Below are 15676 nucleotides of genomic sequence, written 5' to 3'. Positions count from 1 at the left end.
GCCGTCATGGCGCAAAAGCAGAGAAGACAAAGACAGTGGAAGTGAAAGTGAACTGGAAACCACAATGACGCTTAACTGAACATGTTTAAATACGCACAGTACACTTGATTTGGCACCGTTTCATTTGCATGTTGACTCTTTGGTTAGTAATTATTTCCATGTGTGGCTAAAGTAAAAATAATATAAACCCAATGCTAGCATATGTATCTAGCGGCTGTCCGTTACTTTTTAAATTCATTTCTGGTTAAATGAACATTAAATAATAAAGTGGAACCCCGGTTGGTGACATTAATCTGTTCCAGGAGGTCCGACTATAACCGAATCCATTTTTTCCCATAAGAAATCATGTAAATCTACAGTAATTGATCCATTCCAGAAAGCCAAAAAATGTTAACACAGGTTTTTTATAGTTTTACAATTATAGTTTTGCATGCAGAAAACAATTTGAAATGCATATATCAGGGGTCACCAAAAAGTCGATCGCGAACTACTAGCCGATCTTAGGGACTTTGCCGGTCGATCATGACAATATTAGGAAAAAATTGTATTAACATCAGTGTCCACCCATCCCGAAGGCCCCGTACACCTTGGCGCTCTCCAGGCACACAACCCGCATTCAGCCAGGAGCCCAGTCCCCAAAACCCGACCGGAGGTACCATGAGCGCACACACGTACCTTGAGAGAGAGAGAGAGTGTCAGCGCGCAGCGATGTGCCTGCTCACGCAACAGTAATTATTGCACATTGTGGCTCAAAATCAGCCTTTGCTACCTCAAAGTTACGGCACAAATGCAACTCCATAGATGTGCACCTCCAAAAAATGCTTGCCCATCAAGACTGACTGTTGTAACGCAGCCCCTCTCCCATCAACCACCATCGCTTCGCTCGCTCACGACACTGAGCCAACAAGTCAAATAGATTTGTCGGTTTGTAGTTCAAATATCTATCACTTTTTAATTTACTTTAAAAACCTTTCAACTAAATAAATATGTATAACGTGACTGTTGCCAAAGACACGATGTGGCAGAGAGATCAAAACAGACACCACCTTCGTCTTTTGCCGAGAGTTATTTCATTGAATTTAATAGCTTTTCTCACCTCAATAACCCAAAACATAGCCAAGAGAAAGTTGCATGTGCCAGCATTTGATCAAGAATGCACCTCTGGAATGCGCTGTATTTGTATATTAGTTAATTCAGCCATTTTTATACTACAAAATAGCATGACCTATTAATTGATATATTACTGAAAAAACGTGATAGAGTGAAGCCACTCGCGAAGTGGCGAGGGATTACCGTATACCTTTAAACGCCACTCAATCACCTCTCCGAGACTGCCTTTGTGTGTATGAACATGTACGTGAATACAAACAGTCATGAACTTGTGCCAACAACTTTTATGCAGTTGAATTCCTAATTGCTGCAAGTTGCCATTAGCCATCTTTCCCACGCATGAATGCATCATGACGTACCACTATTATACATGCAATATTTATTGATTATCCAGCATTTATGTCTGTTCAATACAGCAAAAAGCTCAACCTATGGTCATCGTGTGCTCAGTTGGAAAGTAATCAAAAACACTGTGAGGGTTTTCTACCTTTCCAGTTGTTTGGTTACCGACTTCACAGTTCATTTGTTTAATGTGTTCTTCTTAAAACATTGCCATGCCAGTTTGTCTGGATTGGGTTTGCTGTTTACCCACATTCAAATGCATGTGACATGCTGTGGCGTCAAGATCTGTCAAATCTTTTGATCGCTTTCGCAGGAAATAAAAGAAGAGTCATTATGTTTGCGCGATAGCCAAGCCCTGCTCACATATCCAGAAACGTGCGGGATGCAAACGGGTCTGTTTGCAGTGTTGCCTTCCTCCAGAGCACCCGCCGTCGTTGCCAAGCAACCCACATAGACTTAGACACAACTAATAACTGATGGGGCTTTACTGGTGAAACAGGAGCATCTTAAAATACAAAGACAACCTCACTTTTATTGCCTTCTGATGTGTATTCAGTAGTTGGGATAGCATTTCCATTTCCACACATTAGCAATCAATCAATGTATTTATACTGTACAAGTGAAATGAGGTTTGTATGCACATTTTATAATCTGGATTAATTAATCGACTCTTAATGCAGCCCCATCGAGGACTACATAGGATTTGGCTCTGGTCTGCTGATTCAAACGCCATTGCTTGCTAAACTTTTAATTGGTCCATTCACATTCCTCTGCTCTGGGAGAAACTCATTTTTAAATAATCTGAAATTCTGAAACAACAGGCCAGGTGACAAGCCTCTTCTTTCAGCAGAGGACATTACGGAAATAACTTTTTGAGAGCTGACTGAAAGGGGAGACACTTTTAGACAAAGCCCCTTTTGGCGGCCTGTCATGAATCATATAGTTCACGCTCGCAGCGGTGTGTGACTTGGCCATCTTACCTCCAGGGGTGAAGGGTTTGCAAGGGACTGCAAGGGCTGCAGGGGCTGCACGGGCTCAGGAGGGTGGGGCTCTGACAAGTGGGTGATAAACTGAAAGGCAAGAGATGGTTTCATGGATTAGTACGCTGACGCAGACCTTCAAACGCCGATATCTACCATCAGTGAGAAGCAGAACTCACGAGGAACCACGTTACCTAACGATAGCCTGTCAGTTACATGTTCTTTCTTAAAGGGTGGCTGACCACACCTGGGTAGTTCACTTTAAAAAAGTAAACATACATACTATATAACACAGAATGTTGGGCAAATCATCAGCGGAGCACGGTCGTGGCAGTATAATGATAAAATTTTGATCAAGTTCCTACAGCTCTAGTATTGGAACCTGCTTAAGTCGGTTCCGCTTACCCGTCTATGCCGAACAACACATTAAATCCCGGTTCACCTCTTTATTTAGGGCTGTCCCGATCCAATATTGATACTGGCGCGCCGATTAATCGGGCCGATTATGACGTATCACCGATGAATCAATATCAATGTATAAACCTTTTTTGCTGCGCGGAGATTCTGTCGCTCCGTTAAAATAAGTCATAAAAATGTAAGATTTGTGCTGATATAGGTTTGGATTGATATCTATATCGGCCAATACTCGAGGCTGCAATATCAGTATCGTAACAGAAGTAAAAGAGCTGTATCTAGTGCTCCGGAAGTACGCCATTGGTGCCGCGCTACTACGTGCCATTCGATCCTTGTACATCCGCAGCAGGAGCCTGGTTCGCATTGCCAGCAGGAAGTCGAGCCTGTTTCCGGTGAACGTTGGCCTCCGTCAAGGCTGCCCTTTGTCACCGATTCTGTTCATAATTTTCATAGCAGCCGAGGCGTGAAGGCAGTCCAGTTCGGGGGCCTTAGGATATCATCTCTGCTATTTGCACGTCTCCATGTAGGATGCAGGATTTACTAGCAAGCATCCTTGTAACAGTAGTCTAGTGCAGAATGTAAGCACTTTTTTTTTTTTTGCACATTCTTACTTGTACTGCTGTTGGTTTTGCTGTGATAATTATAATAATATCTTGTGAATTTGGTTTCATATTGGCGATTACTAATTTCTACTTGGAGGAAAAGGCTTCTTGAGACGTCATCTGTACTTCTGTGTAGAAGGTGTCGGACGTTTCGCTCCTCATCCGAAGAGCTTCGTCAGCAAACTAATAAGTGCTGGTAGCTTAGGCCTTAAATACAGTAAGAGTGGGCGGAATTGGTGTGCCAACACCCTCCTCCTATTGGTTCGTTACACTAAGCCTGGGCGGAGCAGTGGTATAATCCTATCCTGTTATTCACACCTACGATAAAAGGGAAGTGTCGCTCCCTGAATTGGGTATGAACGACTCTGATACTGGCTTGTTAGCATCTATTGTTCTGGCTCGGCCCTGCCTTCACCTCATTTGCAAGACTAAGAGCTGTGGGTTTTGGTCTCAGTAACCTGCTGAACACAGGGTCCAAATTGAACCTCAAACCACCATTCCGATTCAATGATGGGTTCTGTTGTTTGACAAAAATAGCTTCCTTTACTCCTCTTTCAAACCATCTGTTTTCTTTGGCCAAAATCTTTACCTCGCTGTCCTGAAAAGAGTGATTGGTAGCTTTCAGGTGTAGATGTACTGCTGATTGAGGACCACTAGCATTGTCCCTGCGATGTTGATAAAGCCTTTTTTGGAGCATTTGCTTAGTTTCCCCAATGTAGTGCTCTTTGCATTCCTCATCTTTACAGTGGATGGAATAGACCACATTGCTCTGTTTCTGGTTTGGAGCCTTGTCTTTAGGATGCACTAATTTTTGTCTCAGGGTATTTACTGGTTTGAAATAGGTAGGAATTTTGTGTTGCCATAAGATCCTCTGGAGTTTTTCGGAGACCCCCGCTACATAAGGGACTACCACTCCTCTCCTTTTTGCTTCTGTGGGCTTTTGGGTTTCTTTCCCTACTCTCTTCTTTTGACATTTGTTAAAACACCGTGGGTACCCACAGGTTGAGAGCGCTCTCTGGACATGTTGTGTCTCCTTTTTCTTTCCCTCAGCACTAGTTGGTATTTGTTCCGCTCTATGTTGGAGGGTCCTAATAACCCCTAGTTTATGTTGTAGTGGATGGTTTGATTCAAAAAGCAGGTATTGGTCAGTGTGTGTGGCCTTTCTAAAGACCTCTGTAAGTAGCTGTCTGTCCTTTCCTATAATTACCTTGCAGTCTAAGAAGGCTAGTTGGTTTTCTTTAGTGTCCTCGCGAGTAAATTTGATATTGGTGTCCACCGCATTGATGTGATCTGTGAAAGACTGAATTTCTTGTTTTTTGATTATGACAAAGGTGTCATCCACGTATCTAAACCAGTGCCTTGGTTTTGTCCCTGAGAAGGATGTGAGAGCCTGTTTCTCCATCTCTTCCATGTACAGATTCGCCACTATGGGTGAGACTGGTGAGCCCATAGCACAACCATGAATTTGTCTGTAGAATTTCCCTCTAAACTGAAAATATGTGGTGTTAAGGCAAATTTCCAGTAATTGGCAGATGTGGTCAGCACTAAGTTTTGTTCTCCGATGCAGAGTTGAGTCCTCGAGCAGTCTCTTCCTCACCACCGAGACTGCTGCTGAGGTGGGGACAGATGTGAAAAGTGAAGTCACATCATAAGACACCAAAGTTTCCTCTGGCTCCAATCTGAGGTCTTTGATGCTCGCCACAAACCCTTTTGTGTTCTCTATATGATGATCAGTGTTGCCTACCAATGGGGATAAGACTGTTTTTACATATTTCGCTACATTGTACGTGGTAGAGTCAATGCTACAGACAATGGGTCTGAGGGGAAACCCTTCCTTGTGGATTTTTGGAAGGCCATAGATACATGGTGTAGCCTCCCCAGGGTATAACCTATGATACATCTGTCTGTCAATTAGTTCTTCCTTCTCTAACTTTTGGAGACAGTGTATGATTTCTTTCTTATACCTACTGGATGGGTCCCTTTTAAGTTGCTCATATGTGTTGGCATCACTAATTAGACTTGTTATTTTTTCTTCGTAGTCCAATGTGTTGAGAACCACTGTGCATCTGCCCTTATCAGCTGGTAAGATGGTGATGCTCTCATCTTTCTGCAGAGCCGCTAATGCTTTCCTCTCACCTAACGTGATATTGGACGGTGGTGGTTTGGCACTACTGAGAAGGGCCGATATTCTCAGACGAAGGTCCCCTGCCTCTGTTCTAGAAAGGTTATTGTTCCTGATGGCCGATTCAGCTGCTGTGATATAGTCTACTGTGGGTATCGTTTTAGGAGTCACTGAGAAGTTGAGACCCTTGGTTAATACTGCCTTCTCTGTCTCCGAGAGGCTTCTGTCTGACAGATTTTTGATCCAATTTTCTTTAGTATTGGTCTGATTCCCCCCATCCTTAGTGTTTACGACAAGCTGTGGTCGATTTTCCAATAGAATTTCTACTTGTATTCACATTACTGAAGTATTTAAATTACTACAGTAATCCCTCGCCACTTCGCATTTCACCACATCACTCTATCACCGTTTCAGAAATATCCATCCATCCATTTTCGATGCCGCTTGTCCTCACTAGAGTGGCGAGGGTATGCTGGAGCCTATCCCATCTGAGAGGCAGGGTACAACCTGGACTGGTCGCCAGCCAATCATGGCTAGAGGGCTCCAATTATGTTTAAAAACCCCAAATACCTCAAAGTTACAGTGGGTGTTTTGTATTGCGCTTTGAGCTGTGTACGAACTTTGAACTCGATCCGACATATGGCGGTCAAACTTTGGAATTTAATAACAGCGTGTTAGTCGGAAAATAATAGCACGGGCAACACAGTAAGCGTGCATGTTTTGCTAAATTTTCAGCGTTTTGAGTGCTGCAGTTCAGGAGTGGAAGAGCTAGCATACACAAACAAATTCAGTTATATGGGAAAAAATAAGTACACCCCACGGGGTGACTGTAGCTGAGTGAACGTGCTTTTGAGAGGAAGTGAACACACACCCGGCAGGAAATGTCATTGTCCAACATGTGCCAAGTAAGCATCATGCAACACTGTATGCTGCAAACATACAGCATGACAACATACCGCATCAGCCAACATTTCCTATCTCAGCCCATCACTTTTGCTTTGAATTATGCCAGCTGAGCCACCCAAAGGCGTGCATCACCCTGATGCTGACCCTGCGCCAGTTTCCTAACAATTTGCCTGTTTACAGTATATGTGAGCTGGGCTCCACGATGTGCCTTTTGTCTCAGAGCTGCAGAGGCTTCTCAGTGCTAAACCAGCTACCAAAACACTAATGAACACGTTGTCATAGTAATGCAGAGAGGATGTTAGGACCTGCATAAACACTCCTTGTGCTATAGACTGGGTTGTAATTACACAGCTCATTATGCCATGTTGCGTCCAAACACAGAGATCCCTAAAACAAAGCCCTGTAAAGTGATTCGCTGATGAATAAAGTGTCATTTCGATGTCATTCGATGGCACTTCATTGGTGATATTCCCTCGATATGGCACAAACGTTCAACGCAAATTACAGACACAACCGCTACAACCTGTAACGGCAACCGCAAGTGATGTTATCGGAATGACTGAGCTTAACTTCGGATGCCAGGGAGTAGTTTGTCTATTATCTTGACAAAAGTTTGCCTGCAAACGTGCATATGCAGCATGATCCAATCCTCTGAAATGAAAAAAACAAACATGTGCATATATTGCAAGGCAGCTGCGATCATCCAGCTCCTCCCTCCCTGCACGATGAGAGTGATACCTCCTCTGTATCTGTGCGGGAGCACCAGCTAAGTGCCTAAAAAAGACAATGAAAACAAAGAGCGCATGCTCAACTGAGATCATCCACTGGGGAGGCAGAGTGATTCCTACGCTCCTACTTTTGATGGATCAGCATCTAGTGGGCAGCAGGTACCCCCCCCCCTCCCCCATACCATCACTTCCCACTAAAGACATGCTTAAAACAATTGATTTGCAGGAAGAGTGGATATATGGATCAATCACAACCTAGCAATTTTATGCAAAAAAAAATCTCTATATACACGTATGTATGTATATATATATATATATATGCATGCATAACGATGAAAATGCATTAGTCTGGTGCTGTGAGGGAGGATGTGTGATTCATGCAGCAATGGTGGAGTGGGAAAATAAACAATGCTACGCAAGAGCGGGACAATGGGAAACACAAAATATCATATGGTGGCAGCATTCTCACCAAGTATGTGAAAATGTAGGTTAAAGCGGTGAAACATACACATGTGGATGAATTATTTACAAAGTAACAAAAAAAAGCAGCAAAAAAGGTCAAAACTGAGCAGAAATTCAAAATGCAAACAAAAAAGCTTACACAATGATACTAATTAATAATAACACAAAGATTTGTCTTTAGAAAGATACTGTGTAGCAGTTTTTAAGAATTTGTACAAGTTTGTAAAAATATATTTGAAAAAGTGGAAAAAGTTTGGACACCCCTGAATTAAAGCATTACACAAATATTTTGTTATTGAAAACAGTTAAAAACAAAGAAACAATCGAGCAAAATTGAATGAATGAATAGCTGAGGCTTTGTTTTGATGGTTGTTCCTGTTCCTCTTTTATATTTCACTTGTTAATAGTCTAAAAAAACGTGTTGCAGTGGATGTAGTGACACTTCCAACACTTTCCATATGACATCATGTAGTTGTTGGGTCTTTTTTCCCCCAAAATATTTGCAACACGTGTACACAACACAAGAATACGACAACTTTTACACAATGTAAAAGAAAAAAAAAATAATAAAAAGCCAGACTTACTCCAGAGTCAAAGAGGGGATCTTCAGTTTATCCCGTCTGGACTTCATGTTGTCGCCACACCACAAGAGGCGGCTTCCCCCTCAACACAACCCCGCAAGACTCGCCCTCTGCGCCGGCTTCAAGTTCCAACCGCTCATCGCTTCATGCTCCCGGGAACTAAAAATAACCACTTTGACAGCAGAGGATTTCCACCGATTTGAGGAGTTTAAAGAGGAGTCTTAAAAAACGAAGGAAGAGTCGTTTCTTTGGTGTGTTCAAAGAGCACCGGAGAGCGACTGGCAGCCAAGCCGACAGAGACAAGTCACCGTTACCCGCCATGTGACTGCAGGGAGGGGAGGGGGGAGGAGTTGAGGAGGGAGGGAGTCTATTGGCTGAGGCTAATTCAATTTGGGCGGTGGGTGTCAGTCAGCAGTGGGAACTTGGGTTGGGCGAATCAATCCAAATATCGACACCCAGGATAGTGTCAATAAATGATCTATACTAGCACGATAAGCTCTCTTCTATGTTTATTTCCACAAACATCCGTGTTTTTTGCTGTGTTATTCGTGTTATTCATTGTGATAGCCAATAGTCGTTTTATGCTTATTTCAAGCTATTTTATTGCACTCTTGACTTTACAGTGGGGAACGGGTTGATATTGCAATGTTTGCTATCAATCTGATACCATGACTAAAATCTATTTTCTATGCCGCTTATCCTATTTAGGGCCGCGGGAGTATGCTGGAGCCTATCCCAGCTGACTTCAGGCGAGAGGCGGGCGGGGTACACCCGGGACTGGTCGCCAGCCAATCGCAGGGCACACATAAACGAACGATCATTCACGCTGACATTCATACCTATGGACAATTTAGAGTCGCCAATTAGCCTAACATGCATGTTTTTGGAATGTCAGAGGAAACTGGAGTACCCGGAGAAAACCCACGCACGCATGGGGAGAACATGCAAACTCCACACAGACATGCCCAACAGAGATTCGAACCCGATCTCCTGACTGTGTGGCCAACATGCTAACCACTAGGCCATCGTGTGGCCCCTATAATAATAATTTTTTTTTTAAATGACAAATTCATTCAATCTTCTTGACAATTTTCAAGTAAGAAATATCTGTATCAGCATTGGTATCAGCAATCCTGGCCCTGCTTTTTCCTCCCCTCTTTTGGCTTTTCCCTGTTAGGGGTCACCAGAGTGAGTTAAGCACTCTGGAATTGAACCCATGCCCTCTGAAAGTCCATCCACTTGGATCACGGGTATGCTGGAGCCGATCCCAGCTGACTTTGGTCGAGATGCGGGGTACACCCTGGACTGGTCGCCTGCCAATCGCAGGTCACATATAGACAAACATTCACACTCACATTCACACCTACAGACCATTTAGAGTTTCCAGAGGCGAACATGCAAACTAAATCACCTCTTGACTGTGAGGCCATCATGCTAACCACCAGGTCACATTTTCTACACTACTTGGCCTCATAAGGGCTGAGCTGGAGCCTATCCCAGCCGACCTCAGGGGAGAGGCGAGGTTCTCTGGCCAATCATAGGACAAATATAAACAAACATCCATTCACACCTACAGTATGGACAATTTACAGTCTCCAATTAAACCTAATATGGCTATTTTTAGGGTATGGGAGGAAGTCACATCGAGATGCATATAGTATACTGTATGTGTGCGTGTGTGTGTGTGTGTGTGTGGGGGGGGGGGGGGGGGGGGGGGGGGGGGCTCTGCAAAATGTCTCCAATGGCAACCAGTGACAGAGTTGACACCAGTGTCTTACTGGTTGCTAAGAAGCTGCTGATAGTTTGCCTGAATGCCAGGTCATATTCTCTGGCGCTTTTTTTTAAAGCTTTACTTTGTGGGTTTGGCCATTATTTATCATTGTTTGAGTCATGGAATGCCATTTATGATTTTGATCCATTTATCATTTGCAAGGAATTCAGTGAGGCTTCCGATGAATAAATATTTTTGGCCTTGATTTAGGGAATTTCATGTTGCTTCATATCTGTTTTTGCAGACATTAGGCACATACAGTGTGCATAATCTAATGAGCTCTAGTACAAGAGTCGTATCCTTTTACAAATATAGTAGTGCTCGGTACATCTTATTAGAGTGTGCAAGAGTACCTAATGACCAAAATAGCAAGCCCTTGAATGCTAGAATATAATTTTTTCACTTTAATTCACACAAACTTCAGTATATTTTTTTACATGCAACACAAAAGGATTCCCCTGCTGCAGTGCCAGCCTTTGCAAAGGCATATTAGTACTATTGTGTGCTCTCTTTTCGATGATGAGGTAATGAGCAGGTGTTGATGTTGTGTGAACTGCACACATCGGCATGGGGCCAACTCTACAGAGATATGTCAATGTGATGGAACGGCCTCAAACCATAAAAGAGGCTTTTCAAGTTCAGCCCAAAACAGCAGCGTGGCTCGGTGAGCGGCCGTGAAGGGGTTCCCATCCCCGCGAGGTCATTGTTTTGCTGTTGCACAGCTTTTAATAAGAGAGTCCGTTTCAGGGGTTACCATGGCAACAAGGGCTTTCCTGCTCCTCTCATCAGCCTGCACGCTTCGCCCGTATCGACTGTGTGACACGATGCTCACCAATTCACTGCTTCAGCACTTGTTCCTCCAATCCTTTTTTTTTCATGACTTCAATCAATCACCAGAAAATTATAATGCTGTTATAGGATGTGATGTGACATTACGTTCATTCTGATCAACAATTCAGTCAGTTGTGTTGAATGCATTGTGGCTGCGTTTCAGTTCACACACTTCCATTGGTACACTTCAACATGTACACCAGGGGTGTCCAAAGTGAGGCCTGCGGGCCATTTGTAGCCCGTTTGAGTGTTGGTTTTTTTATTGGTCCGCGGTACATTCTAAAAATATGACAACAAGAAAACTCAGTGGGACTTTTACGTGAATAAAGTCAAAATATTCAGAAAGAAATGTTGTAATCCAACAAAAATAAGTCGTATTTTCTGGAAAATTAGGTGGTGGAAATCGTTATAATGTTACAAGAATGAAGTCAAAATATGATGGTCATAAAGTCATAATTACAAGAAGAAAGTTGAAACAGTTGGAAAATAAAAAAAAAAAACATCTGTAATTGTATGACACTAAAATAAACATGTTACGGGAATCATAGAGTTGAAATATAAAAAATATTAGTTTTTTAAAGTCGTAATATCACAAGAAACAAGCAGAACGAATAAAAATAAAAAGAATAAAGTTGTAATTTTTGGAAAATAAGGTTGGGGAAGAATTCTCAATATTACGAGAATAAAGTCAAAATATTATGGGAATAAAGTCATAATGACGAGAAGAAAATTTACAAGAAGAAAGCTAGAGTTGGAAAATGGACAAAAAGAGACCATAGTTCATACGAAGAATACACTTTGACGCCTGATCATAAAGCTGAGATGCCTTTTTTTCCTTGAAATATGCTGTATATAACTTAAATGTAGTGTTGTGGTCAGTAATGTTATGAGACATGACGTTAGATCACATTACCTTTCACACTGCATGGAGACTGACTATTGGCTATAAACAAGCACGGATGCATGATTCGCTCTGGGGCATTGTAGAAGAGGAGGAAAGAGGCAACTGCGGATAGATATAACAAAAACACATCTTGGTAATGAGTGAAAAAAACAGCAGAAAGAAGGTCAGTGTTGAGCCACACAGGTGTACATATTATCCTATACTGCGGCTGCTGGTTGAGAAGAGTGTCTCCGAAAGTGGCCAATAAGGCCAGAAAAAAACAGAACTTAGAAGGGTCTGAATCCTTGCTAAGTTGGCAACGCTGATCGTCTTCTCATTCTTTGTCAGACTGGGTGCGTATGAGGTTTTGTTAAAGGGGTATTTTGTATTTTTTGACATGAAGTTGTATGACATCCCCACCAGCAGTGTACTACAGCAACAGTGACTTACCCCCCTCAAATGGTCAGAGATCTGTGATGAGGAACGTAGTTCCGCTTAGTGGCTGGGGCGATTTAAGTAAAGAGTTTGGCTTCTCAAAACAATATGCGCTCAAAAGAGTAATACATTTGCATGACAAAAATGGGTAACACTTGACAATAAGGTACACAAAATCACAGTAGTTCATGAGGAACGAACCTACCTAACCCTAACCACTGCTCATTAGTTCCTCATTAGTTCTTCATTAGTTCCTCAGTAACTACTCAAAATGTATGTGCCTTAGTTCCTCAGTGACTACTCTACTCATTAGTTCTTCATTAGTTCCTCAGTAACTACTCAAAATTTATGTGCCTTAGTTCCTCAGTGACTACTCTACTCATTAGTTCTTCATTAGTTCCTCAGTAACTACTCAAAATTTATGTGCCTTAGTTCCTCAGTAACGACTCTACTCATTAGTTCCTCATGAGTTCTTCATTAGTTCCTCAGTAACTAGTCTAAATTTATGTGCCTTAGTCATTAGTTCCTCATTAGCTCTTCATTAGTTCCTCAGCAACTACTGTATTTTTGTGTACCTTATAGTAAAGTGTGACCCAAAAATGCCTCCTCAAAAAAATCTGACAAAATGCTCACAAAAGACGCACGCAGTAATGCCGCTCTTCCTCGGCGACGGAGCGCCGCAGCCACCTTGTTTATGTATGTGTCCCACAGAGGAAGAAGATACGAGCGTCATCACATTTTGTGAGGTCAGATTTTTTTCGAGGAGGCATTTTTATGATTTTCATGATTTTTTGAAGGCATATTGTTTCGAGAAGCCAAACTCTTTATTTAAACACCCACAGCAACAAAGAGGAACTACGTTCCTCATCACGGATCTCCGACCAGAACTTGACTCACGGGACCAGTTGGGGGTAAGTCACCGTTGATGTACTACATTGCTGATGGGGATGTCATAGAACTCCATGTTACAAAATCCCAACTATCCCTTTAAGAAGCAGAGTTACGATGCCATCTACTGTACAGAGTTGGAACGACAAGTTCTGTTCACAGACAGTCCTATTACAATGCGTTTAATGCGAGTAATTATTAGACCATCCTTGTTTCTTCAGTATATTGATCCATTTTAACGCCTGGTACAACTAAAGGTACCTTTGTTTGGACAAATATAATGATGATAACAAGTATAGCTCATAATAGTTTAATTTAAGAGCAGATATCTCGCAACTTCCATGGTTTTCTTGATAATCACCAAAATCACTTAAGTTCTTACATGAATAGTTATAGCATTGTACTGGCAAAAATGTAACTCTTACGAGCTATTTTTGTTGTCATTGTTATATTTGTACAAACAAAGGTACCTTTGGTTGTATCAGGCCTTGAAATGAGAAGAAACTGAACAAGCAAGGGTGGTGTAATCATTTTTTCCATGACAGTGTGATGAATGTATGAGAAACACTGCTGCAATGTATTATATTGTTTACAATCTCCAGGAATAAGTTCTTGAACACAGGAGGGCTTTCGAGGCAAAAAGCCAAAGGATTTGAATGACAGCCAATCGCAGGTTTACCTTTTGTTTGTTTATTTTGCACGACTGACTTCATTTTGCTCAAACAATTGTATGTAATTCAAGTAATTGTATTATTTTGTTGATATTGTTACATTGTTGTATTGATATATGATATAAAAAAATATTCTTGTTTTTGTTTGCCTAAAATCTGTTTCCTGTGATTATTCTGATCATAATCATGATCAACAAACGAAAGGCAAATATCACAAAATCATTCAACGATCTTTAAGTCAAACTTTCAGTAAAGACGGTTACTGGCATCCATGATACTGGTCTTGTATTTACTTGGTATTAGATTGATACCAACAGTTGCAGTATCTCCCAAGCCAAATTTATAATGGTGTCAAAGTGCACCGCATCATGCTGAGAACTGTTTGATATTTTAGATGCTTTTATGAAGGGCATTATATTAGAAACACCTCTCAGCACAGTTTTACACCACTGCAAACATGACTTTATATACATATGTACTTTTACAGGTGAACAGGTATCTTTTGTTTTCACCTTGTACTTGCACTACTCAAGTCAATCCACAAGGAGGCACAATGACACACTTTTTATGAGCCACTGTGTGGGCCTGCAGTGCATTTGGTAACTAGGCCTTCAGTGGGGGCTTAACTCTCATATTCTCCTCAAATATTACTCACACGTTTTACCCTTGGAGTCAGTTTGACCCCGTGGATATTTTCCTCCAGATAATGATTAACAGAAAATTGAAGCCCTGACCTGTTCTCTGGCGTCACCATCAGGCCAGATTTTTAAATTGTAAATGACTTTATCTTGAAAGGTCAGCTGGGATAGGCTCCAGCATGCCCCCGCGACCCTAATGAGGAAGAAGCGGTATAGAAAATGGATGGATGGATGGGTTTTCATCCAAATCTTGTCAAGTTAACTGACAGTATTAACGACTGAACACTCCTGGTTTTGGTGATGATGTGACCTTTCCTGCAGCGCCGCCAACAAGTCAAACTTTGCGTTTTAGAGTTAGAGTATGTTGAAAATTCTTCATCCAAATCTTTTCTAACTTGTGGTGCACATTCATGACTCTCCCAGAATGAACCATTTCCTGTCATAAACACATTTATTTGCTTATTTATGTCCGTGATACTGGTCAGTCACTATGAAGTCTCACTTACTGCTTTTCCTTTGTTATTCGGACTTGGAATAACTAACGGTGTCAGAAAGTTTTTCTGCTTGTTTTATTTGGTGTGTGTGAGGAGGTTTTCCACTCATCCAAGGTTGGGGTCTCATTGCAAGCGTCAGGTGGCCGGGCCTGGACCGAGGAGGCCCAAAGAGGCAAAGTGACAACTGAAAGTGGGGACATTGGTGAAGCTGGGTTCATGCAATATATAATTTATATTATGTTAGATTTAGGGCTGTCAAATGATTAAAAATGTCAATTGGATTAATCAATTTTCAAATTAATCATGATTAATCACCATTTGTAACTATGTGTGAATATGCCCTTTTTACTGTATTTTATGAACAAAAAGATAAACGACAAGACAAGATTTTATATATTTGTATGTATTGACAGCTCCAAATGAACTGAAAATTTAAATCTAGCTAAAAGATAGCACACGTCTGAAAATCTATTTACTTAAATATAGTCTAACTCATTCAGTAACAAAGGCGTATTTATACATTTTTATAAACCGTTAAGGCCCGATCGCAAAGATGTATTTTACTTTTTATCTTTTACGTTTTTTGTGCAACAGCCAAATAGAGGTGATGACGCAACTGCACACTAATAGAGGTCACTTTTAGAGCAGTTTTAAGTCATAAAAATGGCCACAAGGTGGCAGAAGTGTATTTCATAAGAGCTCGGCATGGATCGTTTGCATGTAAAAACACACTCGACAGCAAGGAGGAAGTTGAAGAGCGTGGAGGAGTGCAGCGTGCAGAAGGTTACGCATTGTAGGGAAATTTTAACATGTTCACA

At 41.6% G+C, this 15676-nt stretch overlaps 1 protein-coding gene across 3 annotated transcripts in view; it reads right to left on the bottom strand.

The window, feature by feature from the left end:
• mast3b (microtubule associated serine/threonine kinase 3b) overlaps positions 1 to 8541 on the bottom strand; it is a 44564-nt gene extending 36023 nt beyond the window's left edge. For 2 of the 3 annotated variants that reach the window (XM_054789542.1, XM_054789543.1), the window contains exons 1-2: positions 8251 to 8541; positions 2433 to 2522 (exon numbers count right to left, since the gene is read on the bottom strand). In XM_054789542.1, coding sequence (XP_054645517.1) covers positions 2433 to 2522; positions 8251 to 8297 — 137 coding nt within the window. In that variant the 5' untranslated portion in view covers positions 8298 to 8541. The remainder of the gene's footprint in view (positions 1 to 2432; positions 2523 to 8250) is intronic. The other variant, XM_054789546.1, reaches the window with a different exon arrangement.
• Positions 8542 to 15676: the final 7135 nt, after the last annotated feature.

Source organism: Dunckerocampus dactyliophorus, chromosome 10 (assembly GCF_027744805.1).
Source record: "Dunckerocampus dactyliophorus isolate RoL2022-P2 chromosome 10, RoL_Ddac_1.1, whole genome shotgun sequence".
Lineage (NCBI taxonomy): Eukaryota > Metazoa > Chordata > Actinopteri > Syngnathiformes > Syngnathidae > Dunckerocampus > Dunckerocampus dactyliophorus.
This window is presented reverse-complemented; position numbering and strand designations above follow the sequence as displayed.